The sequence below is a fragment of the Astyanax mexicanus genome, chromosome 1 (genome assembly GCF_023375975.1).
Source record: "Astyanax mexicanus isolate ESR-SI-001 chromosome 1, AstMex3_surface, whole genome shotgun sequence".
Lineage (NCBI taxonomy): Eukaryota > Metazoa > Chordata > Actinopteri > Characiformes > Acestrorhamphidae > Astyanax > Astyanax mexicanus.
In genome coordinates, this window is record NC_064408.1 from 102,183,785 (window position 1) to 102,199,386 (window position 15,602).

Consider the following 15,602-nt stretch of genomic DNA (forward strand, 5'->3'; position numbering starts at 1 on the left):
AAAGATATACAGCTGTGAAAAAAATAAGAGAACACTTCAGTCTCTGTATCAGTTTCTCAGATTTTGCTATTTATAGGTACAGTATATGTTTGAATAAAATGAACATTGTTGTTTTATTCTATAAACTACCGACAACTTCTCCCAAATTCCAAATAAATTATTATCATTTAGAGAATTTATTTGCAGAAAATGAGAAATGGCTGAAATAACAAAAAACATGCAGAGCTTTCAGGCCTCAAATAATGCAAAGAAAACAAGTTCATCTTTATAAAGTTTTAAGAGTCCTAAATCAATATGTGGTGAAATATTGCTGGTTTTTAAGCACAATTTGCATGCATCTTGGCATGTTCTCCTCCGACAGTCTTACATACTGCTTTTGCATAGCTTTATTCCACTCCTGGTGCAAAAATTCAAGCAGATCAGCTTGGTTTGGTGGCTATATGTATATAGTTCTGTATTTCAGGCCTAAAACATGGGAAAGGAAGCTAGGAGGGGAGCAATTTAGGATTAGTAATGAAGTAAAACGTACTAAATAATAATATAATGTCAAACAAATGATGTCAAGAGGAGATTGTAATCAGGATTTTGAGAAATGAAGGAAGGCATAGGATCTTCAGTTTGTCAAACCTACAAGACTGTTATCAGCTTAAAGTCTGAAAAAAAGAGATGTCATTTTTTTAGCAAGGCAATGCAGAACCACATGCTACACACATAACACAGCCATTGCTGCAGAGGAGGGTTCAGGTAATGGACTGGCCTGCCTGCATTTCTGACCCATCCCCCAATATGGACAATTTTGAAGCAAAAATTGTGACAGTCCCTGAACTGTTTTACACCATAAGACATGTTTGCAAGAAGAACAGGAACACAATAACACCTGAAACATCCTCAGTGACAAAACATAAATAAATGTTTGTAAAAAGTGGTAAATCACCCCACCTCAGTGCTTTATCACTCCAACTTTTTGGGATGTGTTACAGATAAAAAATGCAGAAATGGAAGTATATTAGCAGATGTCAAGTTGATCAAACAAAATATTAAATAATTTGGGTTCATACTGTCTGCAATAAAATAAAAATCTAAGTAAATGTAAGAACACAGCTTTTTGTTTCAACTTTTTCTAATTTGTGGTTGTATTTACAACACAGTGCTTGAACTGCTGATTTTGATCTTTAGTTAATTATGTGTACATGCTTTATCTTATGAGCGAGCTGAATAAGTCCCTAAAGGCAACACACAGTACAAACACACAAACACGCTGTCACTCACAGCGGTTTATTCCTCTCTTTCTGTATTGTAGGCAACACAACTAATTATGCTGTGTTTTCACATATTTATATAAATATGACAATCTTACTTAGATCTAATCTTTCTCAGTAATTAGACTTGGACAAATTTAAACTTGTTTTTCTGTCAGCACATCTGTATAGCATTAAGCTTACTTTTATTTTTCTATTTGTTTTTAATACTGCATATCTATTAGTTATTTCTTTGTTTTTATGTTTTACAGGTTCAGACTATAGACAGTTTAGTCTATGATGCAGGTTTGCAGATGGGGATTAAGCCTAGTCTTGAACTACACAAAATGTTTAAATTGAGATTTTCCATTAAAATTAAATTATGGGGTTAAACTAGGCTTAATCCCTAATTTCCCCCTAATAAATCCATTTAACTACTTTTGCATCTATTGCATCTAATATGTTGCATCTATTCCGAAGATATGCCTTACATATAGAGAAGTAGTCAAAAATAGAAATAGAATTTTGTGAATTTTAAAATAAGAGACATAACAGAGATAAATTGATGTGATTGGATGGTAGTAGGTTTACAAAAGCTTCATCAGCCTATTCTACTAGCATGTTTCTCCTCTCCAGATTCAGATCTTTCATTATTCCACTTTCCTTGTGTTATTTGTTCCATACCAGTTTAAACAAAAGATGTTTATTAAAGCTTTTAAGTTTTGGTCCTTTCCAAGGTTTCTTCCTCCTGATCTGAAGGGAGCATGTCTTTGCCACCATAGCCATATTGTGCTCACATGCAGCTCCGAACCAGATCTTTGTTTCATTGATCTTTGTTAAAAGTCCTATATAAATAAGCTTAAAAGGGAGCAAGAAAGGAAAGGAAATTGGCATTTAAAGTAATATAACCATAATTCAGTTATATAGTCTTTGAAAGTAGACCCATAAAGAATAACTAAATTGTTCACTGTAGCCCAGAGGCCTAATAATGAAGAATTTGCCATCAAATATAGGCCTCCATAAAGAGTATCATGAGATAATTTTGTGTTATTTATAGTTATTATAGCTGCACCTTCAAGTAAAGTATGACCCACATTTTTTATTTAATCATTGCTCCCCCCGCTTCCTCCCTAGATCTGTTTAATCGTGTTTCTTCTCATAAATCCTGATGATTTTTTTGGCTCCTCCACTCAGGCAACCCATTGTGGGGGTGTTGCACCTTGTGAAGTGCCGCAGAGCTGTCAGACGGCATCTCTCAGGATTCCTCTACGTGTTGCCTCATGGGGCACAGCAGGCTGATTGAACTGGAGAACTCTTGACATTTCTGATTTAATGCAGGCTGGTTGCTTGCATACAGTATGTAATTGGGGGATTGTTGCAGTCGAGATGCTGGTATGGGAGATTATGTTGATGAAGCATCCGTGAGGCTTATCAGCACTCTTTTGGAGTTTGTTCACAGCTGATCTGGAAACACATCACTAAACAGTAACACTCCAGAAGCATATATCGCCTGCCAAACAACTGACACATGATCTGCTTTTAAAATGATCTTATCTTGGGAATAACACAAAAAAATATGTATACCTTTTTGTGTATAGTCTAGACCAAGTCCTGGAGATCTGCTACTGTGCAGAGCTCAGCTTCAACTGTTTGTGAAATCTGTAAGAGATATTTGAACATTAGAAGAACAGAATAAAATGGAATGAAATTTACTTTGTCATTGTGAGCCTCTACCCACAACCAAATTTAAAAAAAGAGACATACATTTTGTTACAGTACAGTATTCAACAAGACACTGACTTAAAAAAATACAGTTGCAAGAAAAAGTATGTGGTCATTAAATGTGTTCTGTTCTTAATTTAAGTCACAACAATAGACAAACACAGTCTGCCCATAATAATACCACACAAAAATGATATGTTTGCATGGTTTTATTAAACACAACATGTTAACATTCACAGTGCAGGTTGGAAAAAAATATGTGATCCTTTGGATTTAATAACTGGTTGATCCTCCTTTGGCAGCAATAACCTCAACCAAACGTTTCCTGTAGTTACAGATCAGACCTGCACAGCAGTCAGGAGGAATTTTGGACCATTTCTCTTCACAAAACTGTTTCAGTTCAGCAATATTCTTGGGATATCTGGTGTGAATCGCTCTCTTGAGTTCATGCCACAGCATTTCAATTGGGTTGAGGTCAGGGCTCTGACTAGGCCACTCTAGAAGGTGTTTTTTGTTTTCTGTTGAAGCCATTTGGTTGATTTACTTTTATGTTTTGGTCGTTGTCCTGTTGCATCATCCATCCTCTGTTGAGCTTCAGTTGGTGTACAGATGGTCTTAAGTAGAATTCTTCCTCACCTCATTGATCATTCTGTTCTGTGCTCTTGCAGTCATCTTTACAGGAAGACCACGCCTAGGGAGAGTAGAAACAGTGCTGAACTTTCTCCATTTGTAAATCGTTTATCTTACCGTGGACACATGAACATCAAGGGTTTTAGAGATACTTTTTTAGCCCTTTCCAGCTTCAGGAAAGTCAACAATTCTTGAACGTGGGTCTTCTGAGAGCTCTTTTTTGCAAGACATGATTCACATCAAGCAATGCTTCTTAAGAACAGCAAACTTAAAACTGGTGTTTTTTTTATAGTGCAGGGAAGCTTTTCCAACACATCCAATCTCATCACATTGATTGGATTCATGGCTCCAATTAACTCTTAGAAAAGTCAGTAGCCTAAGGGTTCACATACTTTTTACACCCTGCTCTGTGAGTGTTAACATGCTGTGTTCATTAAAACCATGTAAACATACAATTTGTTTGTCTATTGTTGTGACTTAGATGAAGATCAGAACACATTTAATGACCAGTTTATGCAGAAATCCAAGTAATCCCAAAGGGTTCACATACTTTTTCTTGCAACTGAAGATAAATAATACTATCTTTCTAAAATTCTATCTAAAATTGCTATATTAATTCTTATAAATGTCATTTTTATTTTCCAGCATAGAATTAGATTTAAAAATGATTGCAAATATTGATATGCGTTAATTTTGGTGTGAGCAGTTTTTGATCATTATTATCTTTCTAAGATTAGTAACTGCATTGTAAGTGGGCTTTGGACACTCCTAAATGTGTATAATCATTTTTTTTCCCTCACAGACATGTTGGCAGTGGGAGACCCAAACCAGCAGACCATCTTGGCTGTGTCCATAGCAGGAGGAGTGGTATTGCTCATTCTTCTGGTAGCCTGCTTTGTGGTCAGTGGCAGGTAAGAAATTCTGGTTTTCTGGTTTTATGCAGAGTTGCACATCATCTTATTGTTCTGTTTTTATGGCCTAAGATGTATATCATCCTCTAAATAGCACAGTACAATCTCCTTACTCTTTAGAAAAAAATATCTCTGCTGTGTTCTGATACTCTTTGTACTTGGCTGATGTACTTTTGAGAGGGGTTACTGGTTAGTTGTTGTTAAAAGTATTTTCTCTGCTTGCTCCATATGAAATTTGGGTTTACATATTCTATAAATACATAAGTTTGATCTAAACAGATCCAGACATTGGCTATCCAATCACATATTTATACTGGCAGCCGACACATAACGAGTGAGCTTCCCATTTCTATCGTCTTTTTATTATGTTCACGGATTATTTAAAGGTAAACAGTTTAAATGCATTGTTACGCTTGTAAGGGTAATCTTATACTGAGCTTCCATAATGAACATACTTACAACTATAGATAATTAAGTAACATAAAAAAATATATTGTTTTAAATGTGTTTTAAGAGTGAGGGGTTGGGTTCTCATTTAGAAGGTTTACTTTTACTTATTTTAAATGTGTGTACAGTTTTGTTTTGTTTTTTATCGTATTGAAGTAGTCAGTATAATCATTTGCAATGTCTCACCATCTGGAACTTACAAACAGCAGACGCAACTTTCTGAAATGAGTATTTCATCGTTTCTCATTAATGAAGTGCTCACTAAAAAAGCAAAAGCAACAGCAGATACTAAAAGCTGTTTGTGTGTGTGTGTAAGTGTGTGTCTGTTTGTGTGTTTGCACTTGTGTGTTTTGCTGTGGTACACCCTTACAGAACACTGTAAATCTACAAACACAAATATTCACCCTCTCTTTCTTTCTCTCCCTCTCTTTATATCTGTGTTTACAAAAGATATGAAAAGACACTCCAAAAAATTGGAACGGCCTCTGATTGCAGATAGTAACCCATGGAGATGAAAGCAAACACTCGAGAAGCCAATTGAAAGAGCAGAAGAAAGACAGAGAGAGAGAGAGAGAGAGTGGGCAGAGCTAGGCGAGCAGAATGTTCCTATAGGGCCGGCAATGATGGAGGCCATTAAATGGAAATGAATGAAGAAGATGGGTCAGAGGAGAGGAGAAACAGAGAGAGGAAGAAAGAGGCAAGGCAAGAATGAATGCTGTTTAGATAACACATAGAAGAATCAGCTTTTTGAAGTCTTCTTTTTGTTGACTGATCAAAGAGCAAAACGTTTTCCTTTACTTTTACTCTGGCCTCTGTCTCCATAAAATAATGTGGTCTGGCAGTAAGAACAGACTTATTTGACAGATTTTTTTCTATTCAAGTATGTCTTATAAAAAAAGCTTTTAACAAAGTGAAAAACACATAGAACATGGAATAATTTTGATTTAGCAAAGCAGCATCAAAGCAGAATCCTGCATTCTGTCGCAAGGCATTTGTGATGTCTGCTTTGAAAGCAGATGCCTCGTACAGATTAAGCAAGCAAACTACATCAGCTTCAAAATGTGAATGCTTTTCAAATAGGAAGGTCCGATCTATGTCAGTGCAAACCTAGACTTATTTTAATGGACCCAGTATGAGCTTTTTTGAGTCCTATCCAGTTCCAATCCTATGGTTTTGTACCGGTGTGTTCTAGCTGACTGTCTTCTGTTACTGTTTTACCATACAAATTTTTACCATTTGACACAAAAGCCAGTGTGCTGCCTGTATATGTGTGTTTATGTGTCCACAAAAGTGCCCAGGGAAAGACCCTCATGAAGGCAATAAACAAAGGCTTTGATTTCCATCCACTTGGAGCAGCAGGTTGGCAGTTGCAGCTGTGACACTAATGTAGTGTGACAAGCTCTAGAGGAACGTGCAGGCCAGTGTTTTGTAATGAAACGCTGAGCCAAACATTTAAATTGCATGCAGTACCTTGGCTCTGGACCACACCGTACCATCTAGCCTTAACAGGGTATTTGATACATGCCGTCTGGAGCTCCTTCAGAGTGGCCCCTTCTTGCAAAATAGCAGGATTGGCAGTTTTTGGTCATTGATTCCAGATTTCTTGAGTTTGGCCACAGGAAAAGTTGGATTATATCAAGCATCTTGTAAACAGGACGCTGTGTTTGTAATTCTTGCACTCCAGCAGAGCAGATGGTATCTTTAGAAAAGTTGAGCTCTAATAGGCTTGATGGTATCTCAGATACCATATGTTGATTTAAACTCCAGGACCATGACTTGAAATATTAAGATATCACGGTTTCAGATCTCTGTAAGACATGTTTAATGTGCTCGTAATAGTAATAAAAAAAATGAATAGCTTTTTTTTCTCAATGAAAGCTTTATATTAAAAACAAACACAGCACATGGAGGGACTCTCTAGACTAAGATGTAAAGTCACTCAGCTGGTCTGGATAGAGCCCTTTTGAGCTTTGGAAAAGTTCTCCTCAGAGATATCAGAGAGATGAAGAAGAGTCAATCTGGCAGGTCGGGACATGAGAGCTTCAAGCCACGATGTAGAAACAGCACGTTTTATGCGGTTTGAGGCTTTTATATCAGTTGATTTAGGCTTTAGATATTACAGTACCACTCTGGAATTCAGGGAGCTCTCTAAAACTACCAGTTTTACCAGCAAAGTTGATAAAGACAGAATGCACGACTTGATGTTTAATGTTATACACTTGTGGAAATGGGATTGAATGAAGCATAAAGGAAACATCTGAGGTGTATCTCAAAACTTTTGCCTATATATTGTATTCATGCCATAATATATCTAATGTTTTCCACTTATTACACATATTTACTGCAGTGGAAAGTGAAACACATTAACCAAAACATGTTTCACCAATTAGTTATCTCTACTTTGCTTAAAGAACAATAATATTCTCTTACAGAATATAAGTAATGATCTTTACTCAGCCAACACGTAATCAATCCTGTTGTATCAGTTACGTACTTTTAGAAAGCTGCTTAGAATCTGCTGAGAATCTGCAGATTCAACTAACTAGTCCCTCGTGGAAAAGCACTTTCACCATAGCTAACATGGAAATGCATGGAGCTTAATTTTATAGCAGATTCAAGCTTTTTAGTCACTTTCTTCTTCTTTTGGTCCCAGCACTACCAGTACATATGTCAGCTCTGTCCAGTGTACATTTAATTCAGGAAACATTTTCAGAACACATATTTTGATAAAGATAACAACAAAAACTTATGAAATAAGTTTAAATACTGTTGATTTAAACTTTGCTGTGAATTGTTATTATCATTAATACTATTATAATTTCTTGTCTAGACAAGCTGAATTCGTAGTTTTTTTTTTTTTTTAGTTTTCATAGATAAAAACATTCTTTCAGTCGTCCTATATATGTATGTGTGTGTTTATACTGTAGGTATGGCATGACAGTCTCCCCATTGGCTAGTGATAGCTTTGCCAGATGGCTCTTGATCATTGTCCTGCTTTGTTCTGCTGTTTCCTGCATTCTTACAGAAAGCAATTAGAAAATGGCAGACGCTCGCCAACGATTGGGGACCAGTTTGGTTATCTCCGTGGACTGTTCCGGCAGGCTTGCCAAACGTGGCCACACGTCGTGCAGGTGCTTCCTAATCGGTGTGTGGACACATCATTTGCAAGTCTAAGTTGAGCTGCTTTTCAACTGAAAACAGAAGAGAGCTGAAGAATTCAGCCTCTTGCTAAGAGAGCTTCCCGATGGTAGCCGCTTGCATTGTTTCTGGATCCCATTATCACAGTTTAGTTACCAGTGTTGGGCACGTTACTTTGAAAAAGTAATTAGTTATAGTTACTCGTTACTTCTCCAAAAAAGTAACTGAGTTACTAACGGAGTTACTCCACTATAAAAGTAATTAGTTACCAGTAAAAGTAACTATCGCGTTACTTTTTATTATTCGCCCGTCAAAAAAATGAAATCAATTATGCATTTACTATTATTATTAGAAAAATAACAAAAAATAACAAACGAAAATAAACCCAAAATGTTGACAAAAATATAATCTAACGAATTTCAAAAAAATAAAACGAAATTCTCCACACAACCAAAGAAAATTACTAAAACTTGTAATACTGAAAAAAGCGGAAAAACGCGTCTGGGGATGAAATTTAACAAACCAAGCCACACTCAAAAGAAATATGTATATATAAAACAAAATAATGGACAAAAACAACAATTTAATGCCCGTTAAAATGGTATTAATATAACAGCTTCACCAAAAGAGAATAGAGCTTAGATCATGCCCAAAAAATCCGACCCAGCCGGAGCCCGTGCACATTCTGCCCAAGCCCGAGCCATAAACTGTCATTATGAGCCTGACCCGATCCGCCCCATAAACTGTCTGTTTTCGGGCTGATTGAATGAGCGAAATATAATCAGAATTATGTTAATTAACACTGTAACATAGAAGCATAGAACTATTATTTAATTTAAATGATTTTTAAGAACAGCTACACACAATGCTGCAAGTCAAACGCGGAGGCGTTCACGTGCGCCCAGAGCTACGTGATTACAGTTTTCCTTTTTATTATAGTTTAATTTTATTTTGTTTTTATTTTTTCTGTTCATTTTAGGGTGGGCTTGCTAGCGCGAGCGCTTTACACAAGAACTAACGGACGCCGAGTGCCGCGCGCTCGGCACAACAACTCCCGCTGTACAACTCCGCTGTACAACAGCGCTTATAAATAAATTAAACACAAAAATGAGGGTATTCTATCAGTAATTTCAGTTCGTTTTAGTTAGTTTTATAAACACAAAATACAGTTCGAGATAGTTCTGTTTTTCCTTTTAATTACCGTTTTTATTAGATTCAGTTAACACAAATGTTTTTCACTTTCAATTTTCGCTATTTCGTTCGCTTTAGTGAACAATAATAATTGGTTACTTAGCAACATTGTGATTATCACACCAGAGCTTTATATAAAATAAAAATAGGAGCCTGATTTCGGGTCGGTCCTCAGGTCAGGTGGGATTCGGGCAGAGAATCTAAGCTCTAAAATAGAAAGCAGCAGCACCACAAAAACCGGAGCAGCTAAAAAGAGCTTAACGTCCTTAATTCGGAACTTGGGCTGTCCACGGCAATCACTGAATTGATTAGAGCACGCAAATCGTCACAATTGTGCCTCACTTCACCACGCCAAACCACAGGCACAGCGGCCAGAAGCTCAAGTTCACCGGACAGAGGAGGGATTAACCAGGGCAAAGCGAAATAAAAAAAAAAAGTTCATAGAGCTGCTAAAGTAACGTGCAGTAACGGGGTGTCGGAAATGGTAACGGCGTTATAGTTACAGTCATAGTAATTAGTTAGATTACTCGTTACTGAAAAAAAGTAACGGCGTTAGTAACGCCGTTAGTTTTAACGCCGTTACTCCCAACACTGTTAGTTACACAGTTTGAATCCCTGCAGTTCACTTTAATTGTGCAATTTTAATTTTAATTTTTAATTTAACACTTTTTAATTTAGTTAAAGTTTCTAGGTATCTCATAGCTCTGCAGGAGAGCTGGTATGTATTTCTCATGTTTATGATGTCAAGTGAACCACCTTCTTACTTAGGTGGTTAATTACCCTTGAGATAGTAATTAAAGTACCAGTCAAATGGTTGGACATACTGGATTGAATGTGTTTTTTATTGAAAATTGTATTGGTTTGTTCAGCATCTGGCATCAAAACAGCAGTAGACTCTAAATCTAGTTGTTTATTGTGGCATCTATGGATCACATCACTCACCTATAATTGGTCTTAATATAATGAAGGATTTTCTTTTGTTAGAAGAATTACTTAATTTGAGGACTTAGCTATTTTTCTTAGCCAAGATTTTTACTGAATTCTCATTTTTACTGAATATTCCAATTTTATTTTTTTCTTCCTTTTCCTTATTTTTTTTTGCTTTGTAATTTAACAAATTCCTTTTTAAACTCATTTTTAAACTCCTATAAACTGTAAAAGAATATGCCATTCCCTATATTAGTTCTTCATTATCCTCAATTATGACAAATGTAAAGTGATCAGTGTTCATGCAGTTACGGAATGATTAGTAGTTACTACAAACTTCTAATTATTCATAAGTAGTAAAAGTAAGTTTAATAAAGTGGTAATGCCTTATATGATGAGGAAAAAGTTAAATGCCCCATCAACCTAGCACCCACTATCAGGTCTTGCTTGAATTGAATAATTCAAATCATCTTTAATAAGCAAATTGGTGTTCAGCCTTACTTACAAGATAACACCTCACAATATTTACATAGCTTTTGCCATGTGTAGGCTGTAAAAAATGTCAAATCCTGGATTCAAAGGATTAACCATGTAGCCTTTTACAAAGCACATGCTTTTTGCAAACATCTTAAAAATTAAATAGCTTATAAATTAAAGTTATATTTGATTGTTATAGAAATTGTATTATAGAAAGTGTATTTGGTTGGTTTTTATTGGTAGTCACTTGCCCTCAAGACGTAGCTCTCTTAATATTAGACTCCTGCATACAATTGAATTACTCTGTATTGACATAATTAAATCCCTTCAGTCACTTAGTTACGTTGCGCAGCGCTGTAGTCGATAATACAAGCCTTGTTCTTTCTGGCAACACAGGAAGCACTGGAAGCAAAGTAATAACCCACGTGTTTTCATTACCACGCTGAGAAAAAAAGCAGCTGAAATATGCTCCGGTACATCAGGGCATTATGGGAGTGTTATGTGGCGTCATCCATAAAGAGACGTGGAATCCGAGTCTATAAACAATGGCGGGCGTCTGGGTCAGCACAGCCTGTTTCTGCGTATTTCACTGACATCGCCTCTGTGAATGAAGGCTGTGAAGGTATAATAGCAGTAAATGGCATCGGCACGTCCGCTCTGTGAGTGAACGGAGGCCGCAAATGCGCTTTGTGATTGTACGCACAGTATTAGAGCTGTGGATCTGGCGTGTAGGCACTTTGGCACTTGATGTAGTGCAGGTATTACTTGTAATTTCCTCAGGGGTTAGCCACCGTACCACGCTAACTCACTCACACTATACCGTCACTTCATACACGTGTGCGGTAATAGGGGAATATTTCAATACAGACTCACACATGCAATCAGACGTGGAAAGACAGAGCGTCCTGTCACACTCCCAGAGGACATAAACATAATGGAAGGCAGACGTTGGATGAATATTATGGCTACTCCAGCCTATATATTTTTTCCAAACACGTCCATCTGGCCATTACGCCTCTTTGCCTGAGCTTAATCCACCTTCCATTTAATTTTGTATGTGTGTTGTTGTTGTTCTCTCCCTCGTGTGCTTACTGGACAGCATTGAGTAGATTTAGATTCAACTCAGCTATCGCCAGTGATAACAATGCATGTTGTTATTCAGTGTTAACCCTATCAAATCCCTCACTAGTGATACATACCTAGGTTGACCCTGGCCTCTCACCATTATTTAACTTATTACAGGCTGTTTATGGTGTGTGTGAAGAATGCTTGAGTTGAAGGTGTAGGGGCAGTGGTGGCTCAGTTGTTAGAGCACTGGGTTATTGATCATAGGTTTATGGGTTTGACACCCAAACTCACTAAGTTGAAACTGTTGAGCCATATTGTGCAAGGTTTTCACACCTGTATTTCCTGTCTCTTGTTGGAATTAGTTTGTATCAAACCAGTTTGTTTCCTTTAAGTGTTTTCTCCCATGGTTTGTGGGCATGTTGCCTCTTCTGATTGATCAGAACTGTTGTGTTTTTTTAGCAGTGTGAAGCTACTTTAACACTAAAGGTGGAAAATTCACCAAAAACTGCACTTTTTAAACTAATTGATTTTATAAAATGTGTGGAGCAGATGTCTGTGCTGTAAGTGGATTTGTGCATGTGTGAACACCAAGTACTGCATGCATGGCATTCAGTGTGAAAACATTAACATGGAGCAACAGCAAAGGTGGCATTATTTTGTATCTGTAGTATCTGTAGCAAGTATCTGGGTCATTAAGCAGGTTAATCTGCACCTGAACAGCCAATGAACTCAAATAAGAGGAGTCTATATGATAGTTTGGATCACGATCAGATCATTTTTTTTGCCACAAGCGAACCGCTTTAGATTATGTTTAGAACATTACGGCTCTTGGCTGTTTTCGCATCTGCTCAAACAAACCATAGTCTTTTTTTTTTACCAGACCAAATAGTGCTGGTGTGAAAACACCCTTTCATTCTTTAATTGTGGCATTCTAATCTGAGATATTTTATTGATTATGTTTTGACTAAAGTAACAGTACTTGTGTGAGGGACATTCCCATTTATATATTCTTGCTAGGGGTTACAGCACTGGTTTATTAATGACAGGGTTATGAGTTTAATACCCATGTTCACTAATCTGCCCTTGTTTGTATGTATGTGTTCACGAGCCAGTAGTTTACTAAATCAAGTGAAGAATTTTTTCCAAAAGTGCAAATAAAACCATTTTTAAAGATGACATGTTTACATTCTATATGTCATATGTTAAAATGTTTGTAAACACCTATGCTAGTAATGCATTCAGCTGCTTAAAGCGGCCCCCGCTGGTACTTGTCTGCTGCTGATGCACACAGTCTGCTTGTCTGTTTTTTGCAGCCAAACATAGAACTATCTAGTAGAAAGCCAGCATAGAAAGTTAGTCCAGCAAAAGCAGGATAGACATTTTTTTAATAACGGTAGTATCATAAGAAACGATGCTTTTATCCATATAATATATTTTATTATGATTACATTTGAGTAGGACTACCAAACAAACTCTGATATGCTCAGACATAAAGGCATCAGTGTGCGTTTTTTACTGCTAGAAACTGTAAATGAAATGCAGTAATTTCCAGTGGTTCAGGCCACGGCCTCTGTTCTCTCAATTTTTCTTTAGCACTTCAATTAGCGTAATGAAGGCTGCCCGACCACTGGCCTCAGTGTCTTTGAACACCTCTCTGAGGAGCTCAGGATTTATGACTGTGTGGATACACTCCAAAGACATCATCATTTCCTCCTTTCTTTATGAGCCCGGAGGACGGAAATCAATTTCTCGTTGCTCAGACAGACGGGATGAAGGGGTTAAAGACTCGTCTCCAGGGGGCTAAGCTTTCCTCTCCCCGGTGGCAGAGTCTGCAGGGACATCTTTATAAATATGCTTATATTTAAAGTAGCTTTCATTAGACTGTGCATGTTTTGACGACCTTGACGACAAAAGCCTTTATTGACGATTGATGATTCGGACGCTGTGCAGCCCCTTCATTTAATCCCTGTTGATCGGTGCTTTTGTTTTATGACAAAATTTACATCTATGAGATCATTTTAATGCATAATGCATCCTTTTATCTTCATTTTGAAAATGCTGTTTTAGTTGATTAGCATCAGATAGCTTTCAGCCCCATAGGCCATAGCTGTAAATAAATTATTATTGCCACTACGGTTTTATTAATGGTTTTCAGATGTCAAGTGAGAGTGCCTGGCTTTTTTTTTAGAGTGTGACAATAATAGATGCTATTATACTGTTAGGATATTGTTTACTTTGGTTTTGGGTAGGGATGATGGTGATTAGTTATGAAATCATTTTTTATTATTCATTTGTTTGTGGAACTCTTTTATCTCTATTATCAGGCATTGTCATTACCAGGCATAATCAGTATTTCAGTTTGTATTATCACCTGTTGTACTAGCATATAGATTATAATGAAAAAAATATTATTTATTTATTTATTTATTTACTTACTTTATTAAATTACAGAGGGTCTGCTTATCTTGCTTTTGATGGAATAACTGCCCCTACTGTCTTCTCCAGGGAATGCTTCCTACTAGATTTTGGAGCACTTTTGGAGCACATTAGTGATATTATGGTGTTAGTTGATCACTACCTTATTTCTAAATATTCCCAGCAATTCCCAAGCATATTGGATGGAGCGCCACCATTCCAGAAAACACAGTTTCACTGCTTCACAGCTTAATGCTGTTTGGCTTTATACCCCTCTAGCATTCTTCTCATATTCATCAGCTCCAGTGAGTTCAGTTTTATTGGCAATACTTCGCTCCAACAACAAAATCTTCACATCTGTATGTTAATACTGAGTGGGAATTATAGAAGTTGAATATGCATTCATTAAAAGGTGCCCACACCCCTTTTCAAAGGGCATACTATAGGTTGGGACACCCCACCAGTAACTATTGGTGTACTACATCATTGCCCTTCATGAACCAGTAACAGTCCACAGGCAAAGACAGCCAAGTTAGTCCCACAAGCCATGCTGGATGCAGTGAGCCGTGCTGAAAGCTTGGTGTGCCCTTATGTCCAGAGCAAAGGCTGCTGCTCACACTGCACATAGACCAGGTCCTTTGGGCCTACTCAGAGCCACTCAGCCTCATTAGCTCAATGGAAATGCGGGCACCATGGCACTAGCTGGACTGAGAGCCTATAAGCTGAATTATTTTATGCGTATTGTTGGTTATAACACTATTGATATGTTCACATTACCAAGTTGAAGTGATACAGATTTGATTTTTGGACACGTCAAATCTCAGCTATGAGTCACTTTTGTATGTGGCTCTAGAATTAATACATATATTATTTGTGGGCATGGCCATTCAGCATGAAAGTAAACAGTCAGATTGGATTTCATGCATGCATTTTTCATGCATGCCAAAGTTCCTATTTGTTCACTCTGCAACCACCTTTGACACACTGGGCAGAGGCCTGGGGCCGAAACCTTTGTGTTTTATCCATGAATCAAATAAATATATTGGACATTATACGAGTGCCCCGCTTCATTTTTTGAATTGTCTATTGCAGATTCAGCATGTGAGAAGTATTTGTTATTATGATCACACTGGGGAAAGATCAAAATACTCAAAACTGAGGGTCAGACTACTGTTTCAAAATCATATTTTAAATGAGTGATGAAAGTGCCTAAAGCTTTATTAATAGGTCGAAATGTTTGGTTCAATAGTGCACAATAAAGATGATTTAAATGTGTCTAAATCTCCACTTTGAAAGGGGTATCCCCATTAGCATTAGCATTTCGACCCTATTCCTCTCAATGAATAATCAGCTAGCTGATTAGCTCTTGGCAGCCTACTCATTATTATGCAGGTGATGTCATTATGTATGACCAGTGTATACATTACATCATTTTTAA

At 37.1% G+C, this 15,602-nt stretch overlaps 1 protein-coding gene across 1 annotated transcript in view; it reads left to right on the forward strand.

The window, feature by feature from the left end:
* ek1 (eph-like kinase 1) overlaps positions 1 to 15,602 on the forward strand; it is a 135,183-nt gene that overhangs the window by 81,783 nt on the left and 37,798 nt on the right. The window contains exon 8 of the mRNA XM_022681064.2: positions 4,393 to 4,501. Coding sequence (XP_022536785.2) covers positions 4,393 to 4,501 — 109 coding nt within the window. The remainder of the gene's footprint in view (positions 1 to 4,392; positions 4,502 to 15,602) is intronic.